At 45.6% G+C, this 23472-nt stretch overlaps 1 protein-coding gene across 2 annotated transcripts in view; it reads left to right on the forward strand.

Annotated features, from left to right (window-relative positions):
• ACVR2A (activin A receptor type 2A) overlaps positions 1-23472 on the forward strand; it is a 54758-nt gene that overhangs the window by 27632 nt on the left and 3654 nt on the right. The window contains exons 2-11 of one of the 2 annotated variants that reach the window (XM_077181773.1): positions 4243-4450; positions 6211-6320; positions 7940-8094; positions 14273-14296; positions 18248-18391; positions 19696-19839; positions 20523-20668; positions 21122-21236; positions 22587-22725; positions 23295-23425. In XM_077181773.1, coding sequence (XP_077037888.1) covers positions 4243-4450; positions 6211-6320; positions 7940-8094; positions 14273-14296; positions 18248-18391; positions 19696-19839; positions 20523-20668; positions 21122-21236; positions 22587-22725; positions 23295-23425 — 1316 coding nt within the window. The remainder of the gene's footprint in view (positions 1-4242; positions 4451-6210; positions 6321-7939; positions 8095-14272; positions 14297-18247; positions 18392-19695; positions 19840-20522; positions 20669-21121; positions 21237-22586; positions 22726-23294; positions 23426-23472) is intronic. The other variant, XM_054636848.2, reaches the window with a different exon arrangement.

Here is a 23472-nt window from a genome sequence, read left to right on the forward strand (position 1 = left end):
AATAACATCATCTAGTGGTTAGAGCAGCTGATTTATTTTCCATACTGTAAGTCCTGAAGACTCAGAGTAAAAAAAAAAGGTTGTTTTTTTTTGTTACTGTCCACCAAGCAAACCAGGGGCTGCAAGGGGGTTTTTTAACAATACAGATATTATTCCTCTCACCTTCCCCCTCTTCACTCTCAGTTCTATTCCCTGTTTTAGGTGACATCATCCTCCATAGTTTCCACTCTGCTGTAGAGCCTTTGGCTTGATCATCCTTCAGTTTTCCAGCACTTTATTCTTCTCTCCTTCTTTTTCAGAAGTGTTATCTCAGCTACAGAATTTCATACTTCCATGGCAGGCTCGTCCTTACAAATTTTCCATTTTGAAAAGGTGTGAACTGCAAAAAAATTGAAATATTTTCCAAGTATATGATGAGATATCTTAGCAAATACAGATTTCCTGTTGCTCCCCCCACTCCAATCCTGGAGAAAAATGCAGCTCTTGCTGTACAAAACTACACTAAAGCTTACCAAGTTTACCCCTGTTCAAGTTGCAAACTCATTTATTTTTATGACTATTTTAGAAGAAGAAAGCAGCTTTCTGGACCATCAGGTTAATCTTTAAATTTTGAATATTTACGGGGCAGGGTGGCAGCAGTGCAGGTGATTTGGTACTTCACTGCCTTGTTTATCTTTGCTGCAGTTCTTGCCTTGCCTGAGCTAATTGCTGCTGTGTTTGGATTTAATGAATGTACTTTGGCTCAGCTCATCTGAAGTACAGTCCTGGTTTGACCTGGGAGCATTGAGAACAGTGATAATAGCACTAATATTAGTCTAAAAATCAACAAAATCAGTTTGGGGACATCGTGGCATGTAAAAGGAGGACAGAATCCTTTCTCTTGGAACTCGGTTTGCTTTATTAGGTTGGAAATAACTTCTTTCTTCTTCCTTTGAGAAACATTCCCCTGGGTGTTATCAGAAAAAATAGAGAATGATAAAGCCCTGCTTCCTGCTCGCAGGAACATCAAAGCTGGGCTTTTTTAGTCTATATTTGTAGTCTGTTCTTAGATATATTTGTAGGGCTAGGAAGTGTTTGAGATCACTGTGGAAACAAATAGAATAACACACATGGGCAAGTACTTGAGAAAAGGTACCTGTGCAGCAGCTGAAGGTTTTTTGTGTAAGGTGTTAATTCTATTTATGCTTCATTTTCTGTTCTTTTCTGCTCCTCTGGAACAGCGTGTTACAATTCTGGTATTTTGGTGAATGGGCCATTCTATCTATAAGTTACTCAGTCCCTGTGGTGCTCTGCTGGTTTATTCTAATCAACTGCTCCATTCCTTGTATTTCAGTACTTAAAGAGTTCAAATTCATCTCAAATATAACACAATTTAAGTAACCTTTTGTTACAGGCAGAGGTGTCTGCCAGACTGAACCTCACCCTTCAGTTCTTTTATATATTGTAAATTCTCTAGGGAATAGCAAAAAAAAAAAAAAGTGTCCTTGGCACCATTAAACTAATCTTTGCAGGCTTTTCATCAATTTTCATGACTTCAGCTTGAAAATGTTGTTACATTTCATAAAGCAGTGAGAGATCACAGATTCAGTTCCTTTGCCCTTTGTGTCTTTCCGTGGTGTCACCAACTAATCACGCAGCAAAAGCAGGGTTTGGAGTGAGGGTAGGACGTGGGAAGTGTTGAAGTCTTCCCTGGAAAGGGAGGGACAGGATCATTATCACATCTCAGATAAAGTATCAGGAAACCATTCCTGCAGCACAGACCATGGGCTTGTGTTGCTCAATGTTAGGTTTAGTGGATGAAGCTGGATGATGAACTCCCAGCAGTTTCTGTCTTTGTTTTTAATGATACCTGCAAGAGACAATTCCTGTTCCATCCAGCACCTTTGCCCAGGGATCCTTCCTGAATTAAGGCCATGTTAGTCCTTGGGAGCTGTGCACTGTTTGCCCCTTTTTAATTAATTAAAAAACTGGTCGATTTTTTTCAGTCACTCAGTCTCTCTGTTTGAGAAATGGCAGCCAGTGCTTCCAGCTCCTCCTGGGGTGAGGTTTTCCAGGCTGCTCTTGAACTGTCTGATGGAATTGCTCCCAGGTCTGCTGTTTCCTGTATTAGGAGTGGTTCACAAGTTCAAATGTTGGTTTTGTTCCCCGAGAGCAGCTGTGGTGGATGGACAGGAGTGTGAGGGATGGCAGCACTGGGATGGGAATACTCAGATATCCAGTGGGATCTGGCTTAATGTGCCCAAAGTAAACTCAGTTCTGTACTTAATGCCCTTTGCTTTCCCAGTGTGTTTACCCCAAGCTTTCAGACCTCCTGTTCCAGCCACAGGACACTGCTGGAGTTTGGCTTCTTTCAGCAGCACCACTTTGCTTTTTGAGATTCAGGAATTGGTTTCTGAGGACCTGGCAATTCCCTGTGCACTCAGAATGGACACAGCAGTTCCATTAGAGACCTGCTCTGCCTAATAAATTCACTTTACTGTAAATGCCAGCTGCCCTTGTCCCCTGGGAGCTCCATCCCTGTGGAGGGGGTGGCAGAGCTGCTTGGAAGCAGATGGGCTCAGGGCTGCCTTCTTTGTGTGGTTCCCCTTCTCCTCTTACCTTGCTTCCACCACGTTCCTGCTTTTCTGCTTTGAAGGATTAATCCAGGATTGTCCTGCTCTGCTCAAGCCTGGCTTAGTCTGGCCAGAGCCATTGCAGGTGCCTGCTCAGGTGAGAGGCCCCAGCCAGATCCAAGGTCATTAAACCACCAGTGACTGCTGCCAGTCACTGATTGGAGCATTAATGGATTAAAAAATAGATGGATAAGAAAACCTGACTAGAAAGAAGACAGGAACAAAGAGAATATTTATGCAAAGTTAGTTTTACTGCAGTTGTTGAATTTTATAAATTTCAGCTTGTCTGTGGTCCTTCAAAGCTGGGCTTGGCAGCAGGAGAAAAGCAATGGCACGTGTGAGAGAAATCCAGGACTTCTGCTTTATTGCACTGACAGAACCAAATTGTTCAATCTGTTGCCTCATCTGTTTCTTGCCATAGCTGAGAGCTGTAAAGGTCAGGCCGTGGCAGCACAAGGAATTTAATGGTTCCCAGGCTGCCCCTCGCAGCGTTCCCAGCTGGCTCCTGCCCCTCTCCCATTGATCCTCCAGCTCCTGCCTATTTTGGGAACACAGGCAGAGCAAGGTGGGATGCTCAGGACGGGCAGTGCTGGGCTCAGCTCTGCCTTCCTGTGCTCAGGTGGGAATAATCCTCATTCTCCTCAGGAATGGCTGCTGGGTCACATTTATTGTGGGTAAAGGAGGTAGTGAGTGATGCAAATAAACACGTCAAAAACTGCTGTGGGAAACCTTTTCTCTTCCAGTCTGGTCTTCAGTGTGCTGGGCAATGTAATGTCTTAAAAATTCTGACTGTATGGATAAATACAGGCAAAGTGCTTTGGCATCCTCCTGAGCCTTCCTCAGTGGATGCTCTGGTTCTCCAGCTCCTCCATCTCCATTTTCCCATGGCTTTAACCCATGTTAAATGGTGGAGCTCCCATGGAGATGAATGGCACGCTCTGGTCAGTGTCTGACAAGAGAAAAACAGAAGTAAAAGGCAGTTCTCACTCCCTCCCTGTCTTCTGTTAACAGTCTTGCTTCCCAACAGCCCTTCACCTTGGCAGGAGCCAGGCTGGTGCTTTGCATCCCATTAACTCTGGAGGGATCTCCACCCAAATCCCAGGAAGTTCCTAGATGGTCCCTAAATGCTCTCTAAGGTCCTTTCCAACCCACAGTGTTCTGGGATTCTGTAACACCTGCCCCATAACACTTCTTGGCTTTTTGGGGCTTTCTGAGATGAACTCCCTGCTCTTTTGGCTCCTGTAACAAGATAAGAAGCACAAATGCCTTTTGGTGAATTTTCCTGGCTAAAGCTCCTGGTTTGGCGAATATTTTAATTAAATCTTCCCTGCTCAGCATTCTAAATTTTCTCTGCTATTGCTATTCATGGAGAAGTATTGCCATGACTTGTTCTTCATTTCTGCAAATCTTGCTAAGTTATGCAAGTCACTGTTTGACTTCACAGAAGATCTTTGTTTTATGTTTCAACACTTGGAATGCTGCTGAACTTTCCGTGTTTTCTCTCTTTATTAAAAAGGGGGGAGAGAGGGCACATTGGTACGTGCAGGAAATGATATTTTTGTACAACCTGCATTTCTTCATCGGCCTGATCCTGCAGAATTCCATTGAATTGTGCTTCCCATCCCTCCAGGTGCCATCCTGGGCAGATCAGAAACACAGGAGTGCATCTACTACAACGCTAACTGGGAGAAGGACAAAACCAACCGCAGCGGGATCGAGCCCTGCTATGGTGATAAAGATAAAAGGAGACACTGCTTTGCCACATGGAAGAATATTTCTGGATCAATTGAAATCGTGAAGCAAGGCTGCTGGCTGGATGACATCAATTGTTATGACAGGTGAGTTTTCCTAGGAATTTTTGCAATTGATTTGTCACTGTAAACTCTTTTGCCTCTCCATAATTCCTACGTCATCTCCTCCACAACCAGTGAGTCTGAGAATAATTATCTTAGTTTCAGATAGGGACCAGACTCCATGTGAGTACATTGTCTTGTTTGCAGAATAACATGTTTCACCTTCCTGAATGAGCCCAGGTATTTCATTTATTCTTTTTTAGTCCATTAATAATGGATTCTGTAGTGCCTTGTTATTGCCAAACAGTGCAAATATAATTATTGCAGCCAGGATGCAAAATTCTCTCGTTGATATTTCCAAAGCCTTTAGAGTTGGAAAGTCAGCACTTTGTGTCTGCAATTTACCAGATCATGGAAGTATTTTGGCAGTTTATTAATAAGCTCAATGGCAGCTCTAAGAATATTCTAAATTTCCAGTTATTTTGTTGATAACAGATGGTCCAGAAAGAACCCACAAGCAGTAACAGCAGGACTTGGGGTTTGTTAGATGCTGACTGAATAAAGGTCATGACTCTCTTAAGCAATGGTGTTGCAGCTTTTTAAATACTCTACTGGGTTTTATTGGCCCAAAACATTTATTATTTGGGAAGGCAGAGAATTAAGAAATAGATCCACAGAGGATCATCATTAAAAAGTATTGAGGAATTATTTCAGTAATTTTTACAGAATTTGTATTTCTTTAAAGTTGGATTTTTAGAAGAAAGCCTTGCATTCCTTTCTCCCAAATCAAGTTGTCCCCCAGCCCAGGCTGTTTTTTGCTTTAATGACAAGTTTAAAGCTCAGTCCCACAATCTAAAAAAAAAAAAATCCTAAAATCATGAGATTAAATTCTCCCTTGAGCAAAGAAAAGAAATTGGAAGAAGAAAGGAAATGCAGGAAGGACAGTGAGGAAGGAGCTGGAAACTGAGTAAGTCCTCATTAAGTGACTTGTGCTAATCAGAGGCAGTGCTGTGTTTGTCCAGAGCTGCCCAAATCTTATCTCTGGAGCGTGGGGTGCTCTGGGACTTGTGGGGGTGACTCCAAACAGCAGCAGATTCAGGACATCAAAGAGAAAATGTTCCCTGGAAGTCACAGGGCAGGGTGACAGCCAGAGCTGGCTCCAGGGAATAACCCCAAGTTTTGAAGATGAGCCCAAAACCTCCCTGACAATCTTCAGCTGTGTTTAAAATCCTGCAGTATTTCTTCAGCCTTTTCCAGTTCTCCTGGTTGCTGCTTTTTCTCTCCTGATGGGAATAGTTTCAGTTTATTTGTTAGCAGAATATTAATGAAAAAGCCATTCCTGCAGTTAATTCAGGGAATAAAACAAGCTCTGTCCCTGAGCATAATGTAGGCAGAGGAGATTGTGGAAATTTTATCATTTCTTTCTACAAATACAATAAAATTTAGAAATCTTCCTTCTCACCTCCAGCCTTGTTTGATCACTTGCTTGTCCTGTTTAAATCTAGCTTGTGAACTGCTCCTCAGTCTGGTGGTGATGGTGGTGGTTTTCTTTAACTTTGTCCTGCTAGTGGTTTTCTTTGACTTTGTCTTAAAAATGACAAAAATGTGTTTCTGCTTTAATAAAATTTCATTGCAATATAAAATATCAAAGTTTTAATTTATCTCATTAGGTTTAGCTGTTATTTTGGTCACGGTCGATTTAACAAAGTTCACCCTGGAAATTTAAAAGACAGGCACAATATTTTCTCCTGAACAAAGACAACCCAGCTGGAGATGACTGAACTTTTCCCCCTTCTCTCCTGCAGGAATGATTGCATAGAGAAGAAGGACAGCCCTGAGGTGTTTTTCTGTTGCTGTGAGGGCAACATGTGCAACGAGCGCTTCTTCTACTTCCCGGAGATGGAGGTCACGCAGCGTAAGTTCCTCCTGACAGCAGCGCTCCACATCCTGCTTCTTCTGCAGCTCACCCTTGCCCAAAAGTGCTGCCTTTCCTGCCACAGGCTGCTGGGAGAGCTCTGTGCAGTGCCACTTCATTTATTCCAATAAAATCAATAAAAGGCACTTCAGCTCTTTCCAAGGGTGGGAAGGAAGGATAATCTGAAATAATGGCCTGGTTTAAGATGTAGAAGTTACTGTCAAATCTTACCTTAATTACATGGTTAAGCTCCTTTAAGGGTGTAAATTTTTGGGCCAAAAGCTTTCTTATCCCTGTGTGTTGTAGACATCTTTTTCACTAAAAATCTTTCCTTGAAGATTTTCCCTTCTGAGGAGCTGAAGCCTCAGAGACAGAATGTAAACAATGGTTACCTGCTGCTGTGGAATGCAACAGGTAGATTTTTGATTAAGCCATCCTGAATGTTTATAATTAATAGCCAATCAAGGCAGAGCTATCTCAGACAGAGTCCAAGAGAGCTGCCTTTTGTTTTCATACTTCTTATTCTATTCTTAGCTTAGCTAGCTTCAGAAGAAACCTTTCCCTTCTTTTTAGTACAGTTATAATGTAATATATATATATATATATATATATATATCATAAAATAATAAATCAAGCCTTCTAAACATAGAGTCAGCATTCTCATCTCTTCCCTCACCCTGTGAACACAGTCACACCTGTATTCCTGTGCCAGCCTGGGGATGCTCCTTTTCTTCAAAAAAAAGAAGAAAAGGAACAGAAAAGGTTCCTTTTCTTTCTTCTCTGTAAATGGACACAGTAACCTCTAAAAAGGGGAAAAGAACTTTCTCCCAGATCACAGGATCCTTGTGGGTTCTTCTACTCAGCATATTCTGTGGTTCTGAAAGACAATCAAATTAGCCAGACTTAACAAATAATTATTTTAAAAAACAACAGCTATAAGGTGATTGGATTTTTTCTTGCCCATCTTCTTCCAGTCAGGAATCTGCTGGAAAACCAAGGGATGTTAATAACTGAGCTGAAACCAGCAAATGTCTCATGTATCAAATAGCCAGAGGAAGTTGTTTATGAAATGAAAGAACATTTTCTGCAAGATTAAAATAGCCTTTGTTGACCCAGGAGATACTGTTGTCATTTTTGTCAGCGATGCTGCTGAGGCAGGAATTGACATTCCTCCCTCTCCTGAGCCCTCTCTTGCCCCAGGGGGCTGTGGCTGCCTTGGAAGCAGCTCCTGCTCCTGCCGAGCCTTTTCTGAGGTCATGTGGAAATGTCCTCACCTGGAGAGCTCCTCCTTGCAGCCAGGCACAGGAGTGCTGGAGCTTGTTGCCAAATCTCTCTATTGATTGGTTTTAGTTCAGTAGGTGATGAATTCTTGCAGTCCCCTGGGAGTTCAGCCACCCCCTGTAAGCTGCTGGAGGCCCAGAATTCCACTGGGATCTGAGCTATTCCCCTGCTTTCCAGAGTGCTGCCTTTTAACCAGGTGTTAGTTTGTGCTGGCTAATCAGGTACTGGGAGCCTGCTGTGATGATGGCAGCAGCTGTTAGAAAATCAGGCTGCTGCACATTTCAAACACTGCCTGGTTTTGTTCCTTAAAAGCTGTGTCTTTTTTCTTCCCCCTTCAGCAACTTCCAATCCTGTTACACCGAAGCCACCTCTGTTCAACACCTTGCTCTACTCCTTGGTGCCTATCATGGGGATTGCAGTGATTGTGCTCTTCTCCTTCTGGATGTACAGACATCACAAGCTGGCCTATCCTCCCGTGCTTGTTCCCACCCAGGTGAGCCCCTGCTGCAGGATTTGGGGTTTTTTAAGGGCCAAACCATGCCTGAAGGGGATCTGTCTCATGGCTGGTCTCTCTGTTCCCCTCCTGGTTTCCAGGTCCTAACGCTTGCTCTCCCCTAAAGCAGAGAATTAAGCTTTACTTAAACAGCCTTATTAATTATTCTTTGATGAACAGATGAGCAACTACCTCATGTTTTTATGCACCTCTTTGTTTGGGAGGAGAAAAACTGAATACACAGTGAAGGCATGGTGAGGGCTGAGCTGTAATGCTTAGCTGGAAACAAAAAAAGAGTTGCCAGTTCATCTTGGCCATTTCAGGGGTTCAGAGAATAGCAGCTAAGAGAGAATGAGCTGTGTTTAAGGAAAACTAGAACTGGGATGCAGTGAATGTTAGGAAAATCTTCATAGCTCAGCTCGTGCATTGTGGTTCTTATCATCTTTTTCCTCTTGTTTATGTGTTTTCTGTTTTGTCTTGAAACGTTTCAGTTTTAGGGGTGTTTGTGTTTCATTTCAAAAGGATGAGGTTGTGGGCTCCACACCTGATTGTAACCTGGCCATTGTGAGCCCAGACAAACCTTCTGGGGCTCCTGTGTGTGGAATTCCTGCTGTTGGGAGGCTCCAGCTGATCCTGGAGCTGGAACTCCGCTTCCTTCAGTCTGGAGATCCAACTGAGATTAGGAGGCTTTTATGGAAAGAGTTAAAGCAGGAAATTCTAGAGACCAAAGCAGAAAAGATGGAGACAATGAGGTTGTGGAAATGAAGAGAGAAATTATTTGGATTTTTGCAGTAGAATTAATTTGAGCTTCCAACTCAGTGCAGTGACCAGAATACACGACCTGTCCTACAGTGATGTTCTTTATGATGAAAATGAAAACTCCTGTTATTTTGGGTAGGGTTGCCAAGGATTGATCTCTGTGTGCTCCAGCTCCTGGGATATTTCCAGTGCTGCTGCTTGACAGGAGGGTGCTGCAGGAAGCAGCATTGCCTGGGGTTGATAGCTCAAGTGTTTTGGTTTCAGTTTCTCAGTAATAGATAAGAGGAATTTGGGGAGAGGCAGTGGCCATATGTTGTTGCCAAATGAAAAGAACATAATTTAGAGGAAAAAAGTCTGTTTGCTGTCCTTGCAGAGAGGATTGCAGCTCCTCAGACTCCCTGCAATCTGTCAGCATAATTAGTTCATCCAGCTCCCATTTTATGGATTTGGGACTTTACATCAACCCAGTGGTCTTTGCTGGGAGATCAAATTCAGAACTGCTAATTGTGGGGATCATTCCAGTGTGGGATTGACTTCCTGAAGAAATTAACTCATGGATAAAGCCATGGAACAGCAAGAGAATGTTAAATATGTGTGAGGTATCAAGAACTTGAATTCTGATTCTCCCTTCTTCTGCTGCAGTTTTTTCCTTGCATGGATTGTGTTTGGGGCAGGATTGACACCTAAATTTTTAATAAATAGGATAATCAGCTGTTGTGTTTATGCTCAGATCATATCTTTGGGATAAATGTACCTTGGTGCTTGTGGGGCAACAACATTTTCCTATCTTGTGGTGAGCAGGCATTAAGGCTCATGTGGAAAGTCAGGAAAAGCCACTTGTGCCTGAAAAACTACCCAGAATTATTATGTAAATCCAATGTGTAAACACTCTCCCTTATGCAGCAGAGCAGTGGTTCCCACTTGAAATTTAATTACAGCTGGTTGGAACAGGAGACAGGGGAAGCAGGAAGGGAGGGAAACTGTTGGGAACTTCATAACCACGAATAAACTCTGAAATATTTGTGCAATTAATCTGTTAATAGTATATTTAATAATTGGGGCATGAGTGGAGTTTGTAGGCAAATGGATTTGGTTTCATTCTTTATGTAGCAGTGGTAGAATGGACAGGTCAGATGTACAGTAGGAAAAAGAGATTGCTCCATGTGAGATCCAGAGAAAAGTTATCCCTTTTCCCTTGCTTTATTCCCAGAAACAGTGGGAATACTGAGCTGGTACCAAACTTCCAGGAAAAAATGAATGGGTGGATGAGGAGTAAGCAAAAGATAAAAATGAAGAAAAATAAGCAAAAGATAAAAAAGAAGAATGAGAAATGGTGAAAGAATTTGGTGATAAGTAAAAGATTAGAGAGCAAAGGGAAAGAAATAGTTTGGAATATTTGAAAAGGAAAAAAAAGTAAAAGATTAGAGAGCAAAGGGAAAGAAATAGTTTGGAATATTTAAAAAGGGAAAAAAAAAGCAAGAAATACAATGTAAGAAATGTTTGAACCTGTAAAGAGACATAAAGGACAATTAGTCTTGGCTTGTTTGTGCTGCTCACTGTGCCTCACTGCTGTGTGGGGAAGTATCCAGTGAAAGCTGTCAAATTCCATCAAATCTGTCACTTTCTGTGCTCTGCAGTGAGTTATTAACAAATCCATGTTTGCTGAATGCATCTGTGTGTATGGAAAACACTTAGGAACTGTTCTGTCTCCTTATTTCTATTTGCTTTAGCAAACATAATAAATCCATCAGCTGATAAAATTCACCCAAAGAATCAGATTGCTCTTTTCAATATTTGCATTTTTCTGCAGAAGGAGCTGCTGGGACCTGGTTCCCTTTCCCTGGGGGATGGAGTTAGGTGTGATCCAGCTTTCCCCCCAAACATTCCCAATAAATCTGGGGTGAGGCTGGCAGGGAGCTGCTCTCTGTGCCCCTGGCTCCTGGCCAGCCTTGAGCTGGTGCCAGCGCTGTCAGTGCAGGGTCCAGGGGGCTTTTGCCACCCTGGCACTGATGGGTGCCACTGTCACCCTCCCACAGCGCTGCCAGCAGCGCCACTGAGCAGGGAATCGTTCCCCTCCCAGCCTGGCAGGGCTTCACTGCATCACTGCTGCCTTTTTGGGCTGGTTTTCAAGTGATCATGGTGGTGAGAGGCTTGAGAAAAGGATTCACTCCATGTCTTGGTGACCTGTTTGGGGGATTTCTTCTGAAATGGTTGAGCTCTCTGGGGTCAAAGATGCATCAGGGTTTGAATTTCTGACCACAGGAATTCCTAAATCTACCTGAGGCACTTGAAATTTATGGGAAGGTCTTTCCACCTGGGAAAAATCCCAGTTTCCTGCTGAAGAACGAAGAACTAAATCAGCTGTTCAGGTTTTCCCCATTTTGGTCTTCCAAAAGCCATGTTTGTTGTTACAGATATTTTAGTAGAATATCTGTTCTTGTTGTTACAGATATTTTAGTAGAAACATCTCAACACTGGAAAAATGCAAGGGAGAGGTGGGTTTTTTTTTCAAGGATTGAATCCAAACCTGGGAAGATTAATGGCTGCTTGAAAAATACACAGGGAGAAGCCAGGTGCTTATAGAAAATGGGAAAAGAGATTGGAAAGTTACTGCAAATCAGGACCCCTGAATGTGAATGTGCAGTGGGTGAGGAGCTTGAAACTGGATCCTTTCTTTTTCTTAATAGAATCCATGGGCTGCTACAAGTTAGAATCTATAATAGAGGGAAGAATTTGTATGAAAACACCCAAAAGCCAAGTGCAGCTTTTACAGATCAGAAAATGGTTGTGGGTAGCCCAAATTTTGGGAAAAACCCACACTGCTTAGGGTTTTATTGTTCTAATTGCTTCCAAATATTGTAATAGACCCATTAGAGTTGGTTTTCAGGCAGCATAAACAGCAGTGAGTGTGTTCATGTACATTTGTGTGGGTGACAGGGGTTCTGAGGGGGGTTAACTGCTCCCAGCTTTTGTTTATCTGAGGTAATTCCTGACATAAATCTCAGCTTTGCATTTCTCTTGGAGCCTGACACCCTTTAACTGCTGCCTCCTGGATTTCTGCTGGGAGCCCGAGGTGATGCTCTGTGGGCTGCAGGGGAGGACACTGCTTTATAATCCAGAGGTGTTAATGAGCATAAATACAGCCCTGGGAAGTTTCCATGTGTGTGGAATTTGTCAGAGTTTGGGGGAAGCTGATCCCTCGGGGGAGGAGTGAGAGCTTTGGGACAGGGCTCATTCCTCAGAGCTTCATTTTTGCAGTTTCTCATTATGGTCAGAGCACAAAGGTTGAATTCATACATATTTCTGCTTATTGCTGAGGAATTTCCATAATTCTCCAGAGCTGGAGAACTTTAATAATGAATAGGCCTGGGAAAAGAAAAGACTTTCAGCCCCTTGGGGTGGGTTTTGCTCTGCTCTGGAGCTGCCCTGATGATGGTGGAGGAGATCCTGGTGGATCCCAGTGCTCTGAGTTCTGTCACAGCTTTATGGAATGAATCCTCCTGGATTAATTATTGGTATTAATCTGGTATGAATTATCTGGAGAAAGGGAAGTGTGTGCTCAGCACTGTCCAGGCCAAGGGAAAGGCTCCTGTTGGCTCCAGAGCATCCTGAGGGTGCGAAGGCACAGGGGGAGAAGGGAATGGCAGCTGGAGACAGGGGCTTGAATTCCCTCTCTTCCAACATCCCATTATAAAGGACAAAGGAGATGGCTCAGGTGAAAGAGCCACAGAATTCTGGAATAGTCTGGGTTGGGTGGAAACTCAAAACTCATCCCATCCATGGGCAGGGACACTTCCACCGCCCCAGGAACAATTTTCACCACGCCAGGCTGCTCCAAAGCTCATCCAAGCTGGACTGGGACACTGCCAGGGATCCAGGGGCAGCCCCAGCTTCTCTGGGAATGCTGTGCCAGGGCCTGCAGTCCAGAGTGCAGGAGGAGGAACAAAGGCATCTCCACTGAGGCTGTTCAGGAAAAGGGATGAAAGCAGCACAAATGGGGTCACTGCAATCCTGGGATGTGGCTTTATCCTGGATCTCGTTCCACTCTCTGTAAACTCCTCACGGGATTGTTTGAAGGAATGAATCTTCAATATTGGGATTTATCCCTCTCAGTATCTGCTGGGTGCAGAGTGTTGGAGTTCCCCTCTCTGGGGATATATTGATCAGGTTTGGTGCTGGAGCCCAGGTCTGAGGTACCGTTTATTGATCAGGCCTGGTGCCGTTCACTGATCAGGCCTGGTGCCGTGCATTGATCAGGCCGAGTTCTGTGCATTGATCAGATCCAAGGTGCCGTGCATTGATCAGGCCCGGTCCCATTGATTGATCAGGCTGAGTTCTGTGCATTGGTCAGATCCAAGGTGCTGTGCATTGATCAGGCCCGGTGCCGTGCATTGGTCAGATCCAAGGTGCCGTGCATTGGTCAGGCCCGGTGCCGTGCATTGATCAGGTTCGGTTCCATTCATCATTCAGGCCCAGTCCCATTGATTGATCAGGTTCGGTTCCATTCATCATTCAGGCCCAGTCCCATTGATTGATCAGGTCCAGTTCCGTTCATTGTTTGGGCCCGGTCCCATTGATTGATCAGGTCCAGTTCCTTTCATTGTTTGGGCCCGGTCCCATTGATTGATCAGGTTCAGTTCCGTTCATTGCTCAGTCCCGGTGCCGTTCATTGATCAGGCCCGGTCCCGTTGATTGATCAGGCCCGGTTCTGTTCATTGATCAGGCCTGGTCCCATTGCTTGATCATGTTCAGTTCCGTTCATTGATCAGGCCTGGTCCCATTGATTGATCAGGTTCGGTTCTGTTCATTGCTCAGTCCCGGTGCCGTTCATTGATCAGGCCCGGTCCCATTGATTGATCAGGTTCGGTTCCGTGCATTGCTCAGGCCCAGTCCCATAGATTGCTCAGGCCCGGTTCCGTGCATTGCTCAGGCCCGGTGCCGTTCATTGCTCAGGTTCGGTTCCAGCCGGGCCTTTGGCGGTTCCGTGGCCAGGATCCCACCCGGGATTTCCCTGGTGCGGCGCTGCCCCCTGGCGGGCAGCGGGAGCGCTGCAGGGAGCAGTGCGGGTTCTCATCCCGGGCTCTGGAATTTCACCTTGGGAAGTTCCACGTGTCTTTGTGCTCTTGCTGTAACACGGCTCTCTACACCTGCAGTGGACGCTTCTCTATGTAATTGGAAAATAATTTCGTTCATTTTCTATAAAATAATCCTGTTTTTCTCATTTTCCTTTACTAACAACACTGGATTTCTTTGTTGTTTTAAATGATGTGTTTCTGCTGTGGGAAAGTTTTGCTGTCCCCGTGAATATTCCTGTCATTAACTCACAAATAATTGACTTTGTCTCCTCTAAGCTGTTTTTGCATCCCATTCTGGTGTAAATAGTAATTTCTCTTGCCTGTGTTTTTTCCCTCTCTGCAAGCACGCCTTTCATATAATGATTGAGGTAAGAGGATGTTTGTTCCTGGCTCTGGGGCTTTCTGGGGATGTGGGAGATGTTGTTTGCTCTGAATTGTGATTTCTCAGTATTTTGGACAAGCCATCTGTCAGCATGTGTGGTTCAAAAATGCAGTTTTAGCCTGTGGTTTGTGGATCTCCCAAAATTCCCTGGAGTTCCTGAGTGGTGGGGTCAGGATGTGCAGTCTGGGATGGATCCTGGAACATCAGCCCAGCACAGGGGTTCCCTGGAAGCAAAGGCCACATCCCACCCACCTGTGCCCTGCCCTTGGCTCTCCCTTCCCATCTCCCCCGTGGGACAAATCCATTGCAGCTCTGGGCTCTCCACGTGCTGGTCTGGGATTTTGTGTGGTGCAGGAATTCCCAAAAATGGATCATCTGGAGAAAAAGAAAAATACTCCTTCACCACTCAGTCTCTTCATTTTTCCCCATGTTTCCCAGGATATATTTATATTTATATTTGTTCCAAGTCACTGGGCTCCCTTAATTCACAAATTGGGTCATTCCCGCTCAGCTTTTCAATGGAATATTGAATACATGGAGGTTTGAGGTGTAATAAAAATGTTCAATTCCTGTCCTATCAATTCCTCTAATAAATGCCTTGGAAATGCAGTTTAGAAGAAAATCTAATGGTTCCAATGTATTATAAAGGTAAATATTTGAATATTTTCCTGCCTGTGCCTCTGCAAAGAGTTCCCAGAGTTCCTTGGATCTCTGTCCATGTTTGGCCTCCTTATCCCAGCCAGGGATGCAGGTGCTGCCTCCAAGGAGCTGCTGTCCCTGGGTTTGGGTTCCACAAGGGCTGAGCAGCTCTCTGATCTCCAGAGCCATTTCTGGGGACACTTGAGGAACCCCATTCCTGGAAGTCCCCTTTCCTTAAGGAATATTTCCCCTATGACTCAGTCCAAGGGGAAGGGCAGGAAAAGGGAATTGGGCCCTGGGGTTTTGGACAGCTGGGAAATTGAAGAGCCCAGTTTATCCACCCTTGCTGGCATTGTGGCCTTGGCACCACAGAGATCAGCCCCAAAACCTCACAGGGATAATGGGGAACATTTCTGGAACATTAAACAATTTTCCTTGGAGCAGAGCGAGTTGGAAATATTGTCAGGGAGGGTTTCTGTGTAAAATCAGTCCCTGGAGCTGCAGAGTCTGGAGTTAGATTCCAACAAGGTGCTTAGAAAAAATCAGAGGGAAGAAAAAAAAGGAAAACTTTTCTTTCCAGGAATTCTGCTTCCCACATGGAAAGGCTGTGGCAGGTGCTGGGAATGTGGTGAGGAGAGCCAGGGATTTCTAGAAATTGGGGAATTTGGTGTATGGGAAGTGTTGTGGGCTAATGGGGAGTTAGGAAAGCATCAGGTTTGCCTGCCACTTTCACTTGCAGCTCTTGGCAGAGATGCTGGAACTGGGTTCAGCAAATCTTGGAGGTGTTTGGTTTTCCTGGTGGCTGGGGAAGAATTCAGGCACCAGGTGCTTCCAAATCCCAGCAGTTTACTGGGAGGAGGCCGTGGGAAGGAAGGGGATCCAAGCCACCAGAGCAAAGGGGGATTTGGGATTATTTCCCACCAATTTCTCTGCTTCAGACAAGGCAGGAGGTTCAGAGCTTGAACAGTTCATTAAATCAGGGCTGCCTTTGGGGGATAAATTCCAGCATCTTGTTCCCACTTCCTCTTCTAACAGCAACAAACTGGATTTACAAATATTTATTGAGTACAGTTTGTATTTTACAAATTGAGGGCACTGCTTTCCCTGGTGCCTGGAATATTCCAAGAGGGCTCTGGCACGGAATGAAAGGCACCAGGGGAGGGAAATCTTTGCTCTCAAACTTGGTTTTCTGTGCTGCAAATGTTGATGTCACAACTCCAAGCGCCTGTCGCTGTCACACTGACAAAAGGATTTCCTCCTTTTTGGGGACAGAGCTGCAGTGTGTCTCTAATTTGAATTTCAAATGCTATTTTTTCTTTGTCTAGTTATTAATTTGTGCAGAGAGGTTACTCTGCTCTGAATCTTTCTCTGGAGCTTGTTCTTTTTAATTGATTTGTTGTTGTATAAGCAAGCAGAGAGGGGATGTTGATTCCTGCACTGAAACTACTCAGGACTTGCACTCTCAGCACTTGTCTCCATTCTCCCCATAGCAAAGGGTTCTTAACCCCACAGTTGGTCACAAAATGTCTTCAACCTGCACAGGATTTCATGGTTTTGATGGAAGTGCTCAAACATTTAACTCTTTAATGAGCACTCTCCTCTCTCCTGTAGAAGCAGCTCCTCTGGTGGTTTTCATTCTCTTGAAAACTGCTTTTCACTTTGGGGAAAACAGAGGAAAAGGGGGCGTTTTGGAGGGTTTTTGAAAACTTTAGTGTTGGTTGCTGGGGTTTTTGTAGAGGGAGAAGCTAATCCCACCTGGAGGGAAAGGGCCAGGCCAGAAGGAAGCAGAGCTTTGGCAATAAAATTGAGAATCTGCTTGTTCTGTTCAGATGATGTGATACAGCAAAGCAGAAAATCCAGGGCGTGCAATAAACTGTTCCTGCCCTTTCCTAGGAAGGAAATGGTCCCAGGCTGTAGTGTGGGATATGGGAATGGGGATGTGGGGTTGTGGGTCCATGGAGTCCCTGTGGGAGCTCTGTCTCACCTCCAGCTGGACAAACCCTGCAGGGCAGGCCCAGATCACCTCTGCAATGGCATTCCAGCTCATTTCTGGGCCCTGGGAATTCAGGAGCTCCCTGGCAAAGCTGGGAGCAGGGAAATGGGGCAGGAGGGGCTGACCCAGGTGTGGATCTGCAGGGTTCAGAGGCCCCACACTCCAGATAAACACAGAAACCTCCAATGCATCCAAGGGGCTCATTGCAATTCCAGCTCTTAAAAATATAACAAGTAAAGCTTGATTATCTTTGGTCCTTAATTTCTGCTGTGCTTTCCCACCTGGTTACAATGTTCCTTAATTTTTGCTGAGCTTTCTTCCCACCTGATTAGACTCATCCTTAATTTCTGCCTTGCTTCCTCACCTGGTCACATTATTCCCTAATTTCTGCCTTGCTTTCCCACCTGGTCACATTATTCCTTAATTTCTGCTGTCTCTTACACCTGATTCCATAACTCCCTAATTTCTGCTATGCTATCCCAAGTAATCACATTGTTCCCTCATTTCTGCTGTGCTTTCCCACCTGATTCCATGATTCCCTAATTTCTGCTGTGCTATCCTAAGTAATCACATTATTCCCTAATTTCTGCTGTGCTTTCCCACCTGATTCCATAATTCCCTAATTTCTGCTGCGCTTCCCCTCTTGGTTCCATTATTCATTGATTTCTGCCTTACTTTACCACCTATTCCATAATTTCTGCTGTGCTTTCCCACCTGGTTACAATATTCCTTAGTTTTTGCTGAGCTTTCTTCCCACCTGATCAGACTCATCCTTAATTTCTGCCTTGCTTCCTCACCTGGTCACATTATTCCCTAATTTCTGCTGTGCTTTCCCCCTGATTCCATTATTCCTCAATTTCTGCCTTGCTTTCCCACCTGGTCACATTATTCCTCAATTTCTCCTGTGCTTTGCCACCTGATTCCACAATTCCCTAAATTCTGCTGTGCTATCCCAAGTAATCATATTATTCCTTAATTTCTGCTGTGCTTTCCCACCTGATTGCATAATTCCCTGATTTCTGCTGTCCTTCCCTGCTGCTCAGTGATTCCCTGGTTCCTGCTGTGCTGTCCCAGCTGTTACCCAGGTGTGTCCCATCCCTGCTGGGCCTGTCTCACAATCCCATTCCCACCCCGTGCAGCAGGGCTGGGCTTTGTCCCTGGGTGTTTGGGATTTGCTGTGGGGTTTGGCCGGGGGATCCCAGGCTCTCCCCATCTGCAATCCTCTATCTGTAGTGCCCTCAGGGATGATGTGAATGAATGTCATTAATTAAAGCAGCGTTAATTAATGGTCTCTCCTGATTGCAGGATCCTGGGCCTCCCCCACCATCTCCCCTGATGGGTCTGAAGCCGCTGCAGCTCCTGGAGATCAAGGCCAGGGGGAGATTTGGGTGTGTGTGGAAAGCTCAGCTGCTCAATGAATACGTTGCAGTCAAAATATTCCCCATCCAGGTGAGCAGAACTCTTGGGCTCCTGGCTTTTCCTCACATTAAAGCAGCTTTTTTTGGCCCAATAATTGTGTAAATCCAAGTGGAAATGGCCTTGAGGTGTAAGAGATACAGGAAGAATTTAGTGCTTTAAAATAAGTGTTTTACTGCAGTAAACACATTACTGAAGCATGAAGCCTGTGAAATGTGGGTTTCTAATCATAAAAATATTCAGCATCCGTAGTTTTAAGCAGCTCTAACCCACCTCTTGGGCAGTTAATAATCAAATTAAATTGTGCTTAGAAGGAATGCCCTGAAATGCAGACCCTGGAGTGATTGTTCCAATTAACCAGGCCTCAATTAAGTGCCACAACACTCATTGCCCAGCAAGTGCCCTCGCAAAGCCGTGGCTCGCATTAAATGGATTGAAGAATTTGGAGAGCACAGAGTGGTGCTGGATGCTGATACTGGGATGGGTTTTGCACTGATTAAAGCACCCCCTGCTGCTGGAGGTGCAGGGATTTGTTCCTCACACTGATCCAGGGGCTGCCTTGCAGAATCAGCGCTGCAGGCTCTCGTTATTTCACAAGAAACTCCATGGGTTTTCTGACAGAGCATTCCCAAACTCTGGTAGCTGTCAGAATTCAGGACATCCCTCATCCTGGACTGCCAGGACCCTGCCAGGGGGCTCAGAGACCCTGGCACAGAGCCCAACACACCTGTGGGTTTGGTTATGACCCATGGAGCAAATCACCAACCTTGTATGAGGATCTGCAAGCCAGGACAGTTTAAGTAGAATGATAATGAATTTATCACGGGGTGAAAAAATAGATTTTTGGGGTTTTTAGAATGGGGGTTCCGGGGGCAAGATGGAGGAATCTGGGCATGTCCAGCCTTTCTCCTTCTTCTTCTTGGCCTCCATCTCCTGCTGTGATGGTGGCACTTTTGGATTGGTTTAGAGTAGAAGCTCAGTGTCTAACACAGGTGATGGGTATTGGGAAGTCATTGTAAATATTGTACAGGTAGTTTTTAGTATAAAATGATAACACAGCCCCAGGGTGGGCAGAGTGCCTCTGTCTGTCCTGCTGAGCAGACCTGGGCATGTCAGAGAAAGAATTTTATAGATAAGGGACAATAACAACCTTGAGACCGAGAACTGAGGAGCTCTGACTCCTTCTTTGAGCACCAGGCTGGGAAAAGAGAATTTCTGACACATCTCAGGGGCACTCTGAGCAGCCAAAGCCCCGAGAGGGAGCAACCTCCCCTGAGGGCCAGCCCTGAGGTGCCATTGTTTGGTGGGTAACTGTGCCTGTGCTGCTGTGCCTGCAGGACAAGCAGTCGTGGCAGAACGAGTACGAGATCTACAGCCTGCCCGGGATGAAGCACGACAACATCCTGCAGTTCATCGGCGCCGAGAAGCGCGGCTCCAGCATCGACGTGGACCTGTGGCTCATCACTGCCTTCCACGAGAAGGTGGGGCTGGCCTGGCCAGGGACAGCAGCCCCACACAGGCTCACACACCTGGGTACAGCAAGGAAACTGGGAGCAGCTTTCGCTTTGCTGCTGGCTTCTCGCTGGATTTCGTGAATTCCTTGCAGTTGGTTTTCAGGCAGCTGAGAAAGTTGGCATCGGGTTTTACTGACAGAGGAGTTGTTTTAGGAGACAAACAAAAATTGATTCTGCCTTTTTTTGGCTTTTTAGAATATGTCTATTTTAGCATCCCCACTCTAAACCTGCCTAAAATACATAACCTCCCATCTTGCAGAGATTTTTTGGGGGGTTATTTTTGGTTCCCTTGTTGGTTGATAAGAATGAAGATGAAGCGATACAGATCAATTCTATTGTGACAGCAAAAGGAAGAAACACAAATACAATTAATTAAGAATACATTCAGTTTTCTGTTGAATAATTTTGATCTCTTTGGATTGTTCAGAGCGTGTTTCACTCTGAATATCTCTTTGGATTTGTTCAGCGTGTTTCACTCTGAAACTGTGGTGTTGAATGATTTCATCTCAGTTTATTCAGAGTATTTCACTCTGAACCTGCTGTTGGTCCATAAGGAAGGACAGTCAAAGGTCCTATGGATGTGAATTGCAGGAATTGCAGGTTTTCCTGGAGGAGTGAGCTGAGCTGGGTGTGTGCCTGTTTTCCTGCAGGGGTCCCTGACAGATTTCCTGAAGGCAAACGTGGTGTCGTGGAACGAGCTGTGCCACATCGCCCAGACCATGGCGCGGGGCCTGGCCTACCTGCACGAGGACATCCCGGGGCTCAAGGACGGCCACAAGCCAGCCATCTCCCACAGGTACTGCCCTGGGAATGCAGGACACAGGGCAGGCCTGCAGGCAGCCCAGCACCACCTCTTGCTCCTGCAGGAATTCCTGCATCTCCCCTCCAAGCACATTTTCCCCCTGTTATTTAAACAAAGTTGCAGTCGCTGCACACTTGGATTGCAACATTCTCGTTCCATCTCTGGATTCAACCTGCATCATCCATATCCAGATCTCCATATACATCCCTATATCCATCATACATCTGTATTTATTTTAACATCAAGCACAAAATTACAGTTCCAATTACTGTCTCATTTATTCCCATAAAGGTCTGCAAGGGCACTCTGAGGTTTTATGATTATTATTTTGTTGTTTAACTTATCTATTTTTTTATTATTCTCTTGTTTTTTGCTGTTCCTTTTTCCTTTGTTTTTTCTGTCTTAAGTGTTCTAGATCTCTAATTTGTGTTTTCTTGAACTTGCAAGGGACATCAAAAGCAAGAACGTGCTGCTGAAAAACAACCTCACGGCTTGTATTGCTGATTTCGGTCTAGCTTTAAAGTTTGAGGCTGGAAAGTCTGCAGGAGACACCCATGGACAGGTAAATCCTGAGTTATTTCCAGGAATGATCCAGCTGTTACCTGGATGTGAATGGGAATCTCCCCTCAGGCTCTTTGCATGGCCTATCCCCACTTTTATCCTGACAGGACAATTTAGACAAGAACTTTTGTGATATTTTATTAATTATTTACTTATTATTCAGAAACGAAGGGATGCAACTTCCAAGATTTAGTCCTAATGTGGGGGATTCTAGTTGTGGGTTTCCCTGGGTCTGGACTGAAGGCACTTGAGATGGTAGTTTCATGTTCAGACTCAGTAAAACAGCCTCACTACTGTGAGTTCAGCAGCTTTTCATTAGAAGGCACAAAATGGCCAAGAATCTATTGTTCCAAGGTCTTTATAGACTAAATTATTCAATTAAGAACTGACACCCAGATTATTTTGCCTTTTAACTCAATAACTGATCCCACAGAGCTGCAAAGGGGACTTTTCTGCCCAATTACAAAATGCCACCCAAACCCATGGAGAAGAAGGATGAAGAAGCACAAAGAAGAAACCCAGGATGACACCCTGTGCCCTCCATCTTGCTTCCATCCACAACACACCAAAAATCCCAAAACCTCAATTTCTCACCTAGTGACACACCTGCACTGCTCTCTATAATCTATTCCACACTTTTGTGGATTCCAGTCTATCTTTAAGTCCAGGAAACTTTCTCCATGAATGAGGGCCAAAGGCAGTGCTGCCCTGGGGGTCAAAGGCAGTGCTGCCCTGGGGGTCAAAGGCAAAGGCAGTGCTGCCCTGGGGGTCAAAGGCAGTGCTGCCCTGGGGGTCAAAGGCAGTGCTCCCTGGGGGTCAAAGGCAGTGCTCCCTGGGGGTCAAAGGCAAAGGCAGTGCTGCCCTGGGGGTCAAAGGCAAAGGCAGTGCTGCCCTGGGGGTCAAAGGCAGTGCTCCCTGGGGGTCAAAGGCAAAGGCAGTGCTGCCCTGGGGGTCAAAGGCAAAGGCAGTGCTGCCCTGGGGGTCAAAGGCAGTGCTCCCTGGGGGTCAAAGGCAAAGGCAGTGCTGCCCTGGGGGTCAAAGGCAAAGGCAGTGCTGCCCTGGGGGTCAAAGGCAGTGCTGCCCTGGGGGTCAAAGGCAGTGCTCCCTGGGGTCAAAGGCAAAGGCAGTGCTCCCTGGGGGTCAAAGGCAAAGGCAGTGCTCCCTGGGGTCAGGGCTCCCCAGAGCAGGTGGAAATTGTTGTTCCACCCTGAGGTTGTTCCATCCTCAGGCAGCAACAACCAGAGCCGCGTTTAAGCTGGGCCAAAGCAGGGTTTCGTGTGGCAGCAGCCAGGGTGGCACCTGTGCTGGGGATGACCGTGGGCACAACCTTGGGTGTTCTGTGCCCCTGCAGGTGGGCACCCGCAGGTACATGGCTCCCGAGGTGCTCGAAGGTGCTATCAACTTCCAGAGGGACGCGTTCCTGAGGATCGACATGTACGCCATGGGGCTGGTGCTCTGGGAGCTGGCCTCGCGCTGCACGGCCGCCGACGGTGAGTGAGCCCTGCCCTGCCCTGCCCTGCCCTGCCCTGCCCTGCCTGCTGCAGCCCCCGGGCTGGCTGGGAGCCCCTGCCAACACTCACCACTCTGGCTTTGGTTATGGCCTGCATTGCCAACATGGCCATCTTCCCTTCCCTCTGGGGCTGTCACAGGGGTCCCAGCAGGAGGGAAGAGACGAGAATCTGATCCGTGGTTCAAAAGGCTGATTGATTATTTCATGATATATATTATATTAAAATGATATATTAAAACTATACTGAAAGAATCCTTTCATCAGAAGGCCAGCTAAGAATAGAAGAACAATGGAATGATAACAAAAGCTCACAACTCTGAGAGTCCGAGCCAGCTGACTGCGATTGGCCATTAATTAGAAACAACCAACATGGACCAATCAAAGATGCACCTGTTGCATTCCACAGCAGCAGAAAATTATTGTTTTACTTTTCCTCTGAGGCCTCTCAGCTTCTCAGGAGAAAAATCCTGGCAAAGGGATTTTTCAGAAAATACCATGGCTGCACTTGCCCTTTTCCCTTTCCTGTTTAACTGGTGTTTCCCTCTGCAGGCCCCGTGGATGAGTACATGCTGCCTTTCGAGGAGGAGATTGGCCAGCACCCCTCCCTGGAGGACATGCAGGAAGTTGTGGTGCACAAAAAGAAGAGGCCTGTCCTAAGGGAGTGTTGGCAGAAACATTCTGTAAGTGTGACCCAGCCGACTTTGAATCTCGTGTTCTGTCCACGCCG

This window comes from Agelaius phoeniceus, chromosome 7 (genome assembly GCF_051311805.1).
Source record: "Agelaius phoeniceus isolate bAgePho1 chromosome 7, bAgePho1.hap1, whole genome shotgun sequence".
Taxonomy (NCBI): Eukaryota; Metazoa; Chordata; class Aves; order Passeriformes; family Icteridae; genus Agelaius; species Agelaius phoeniceus.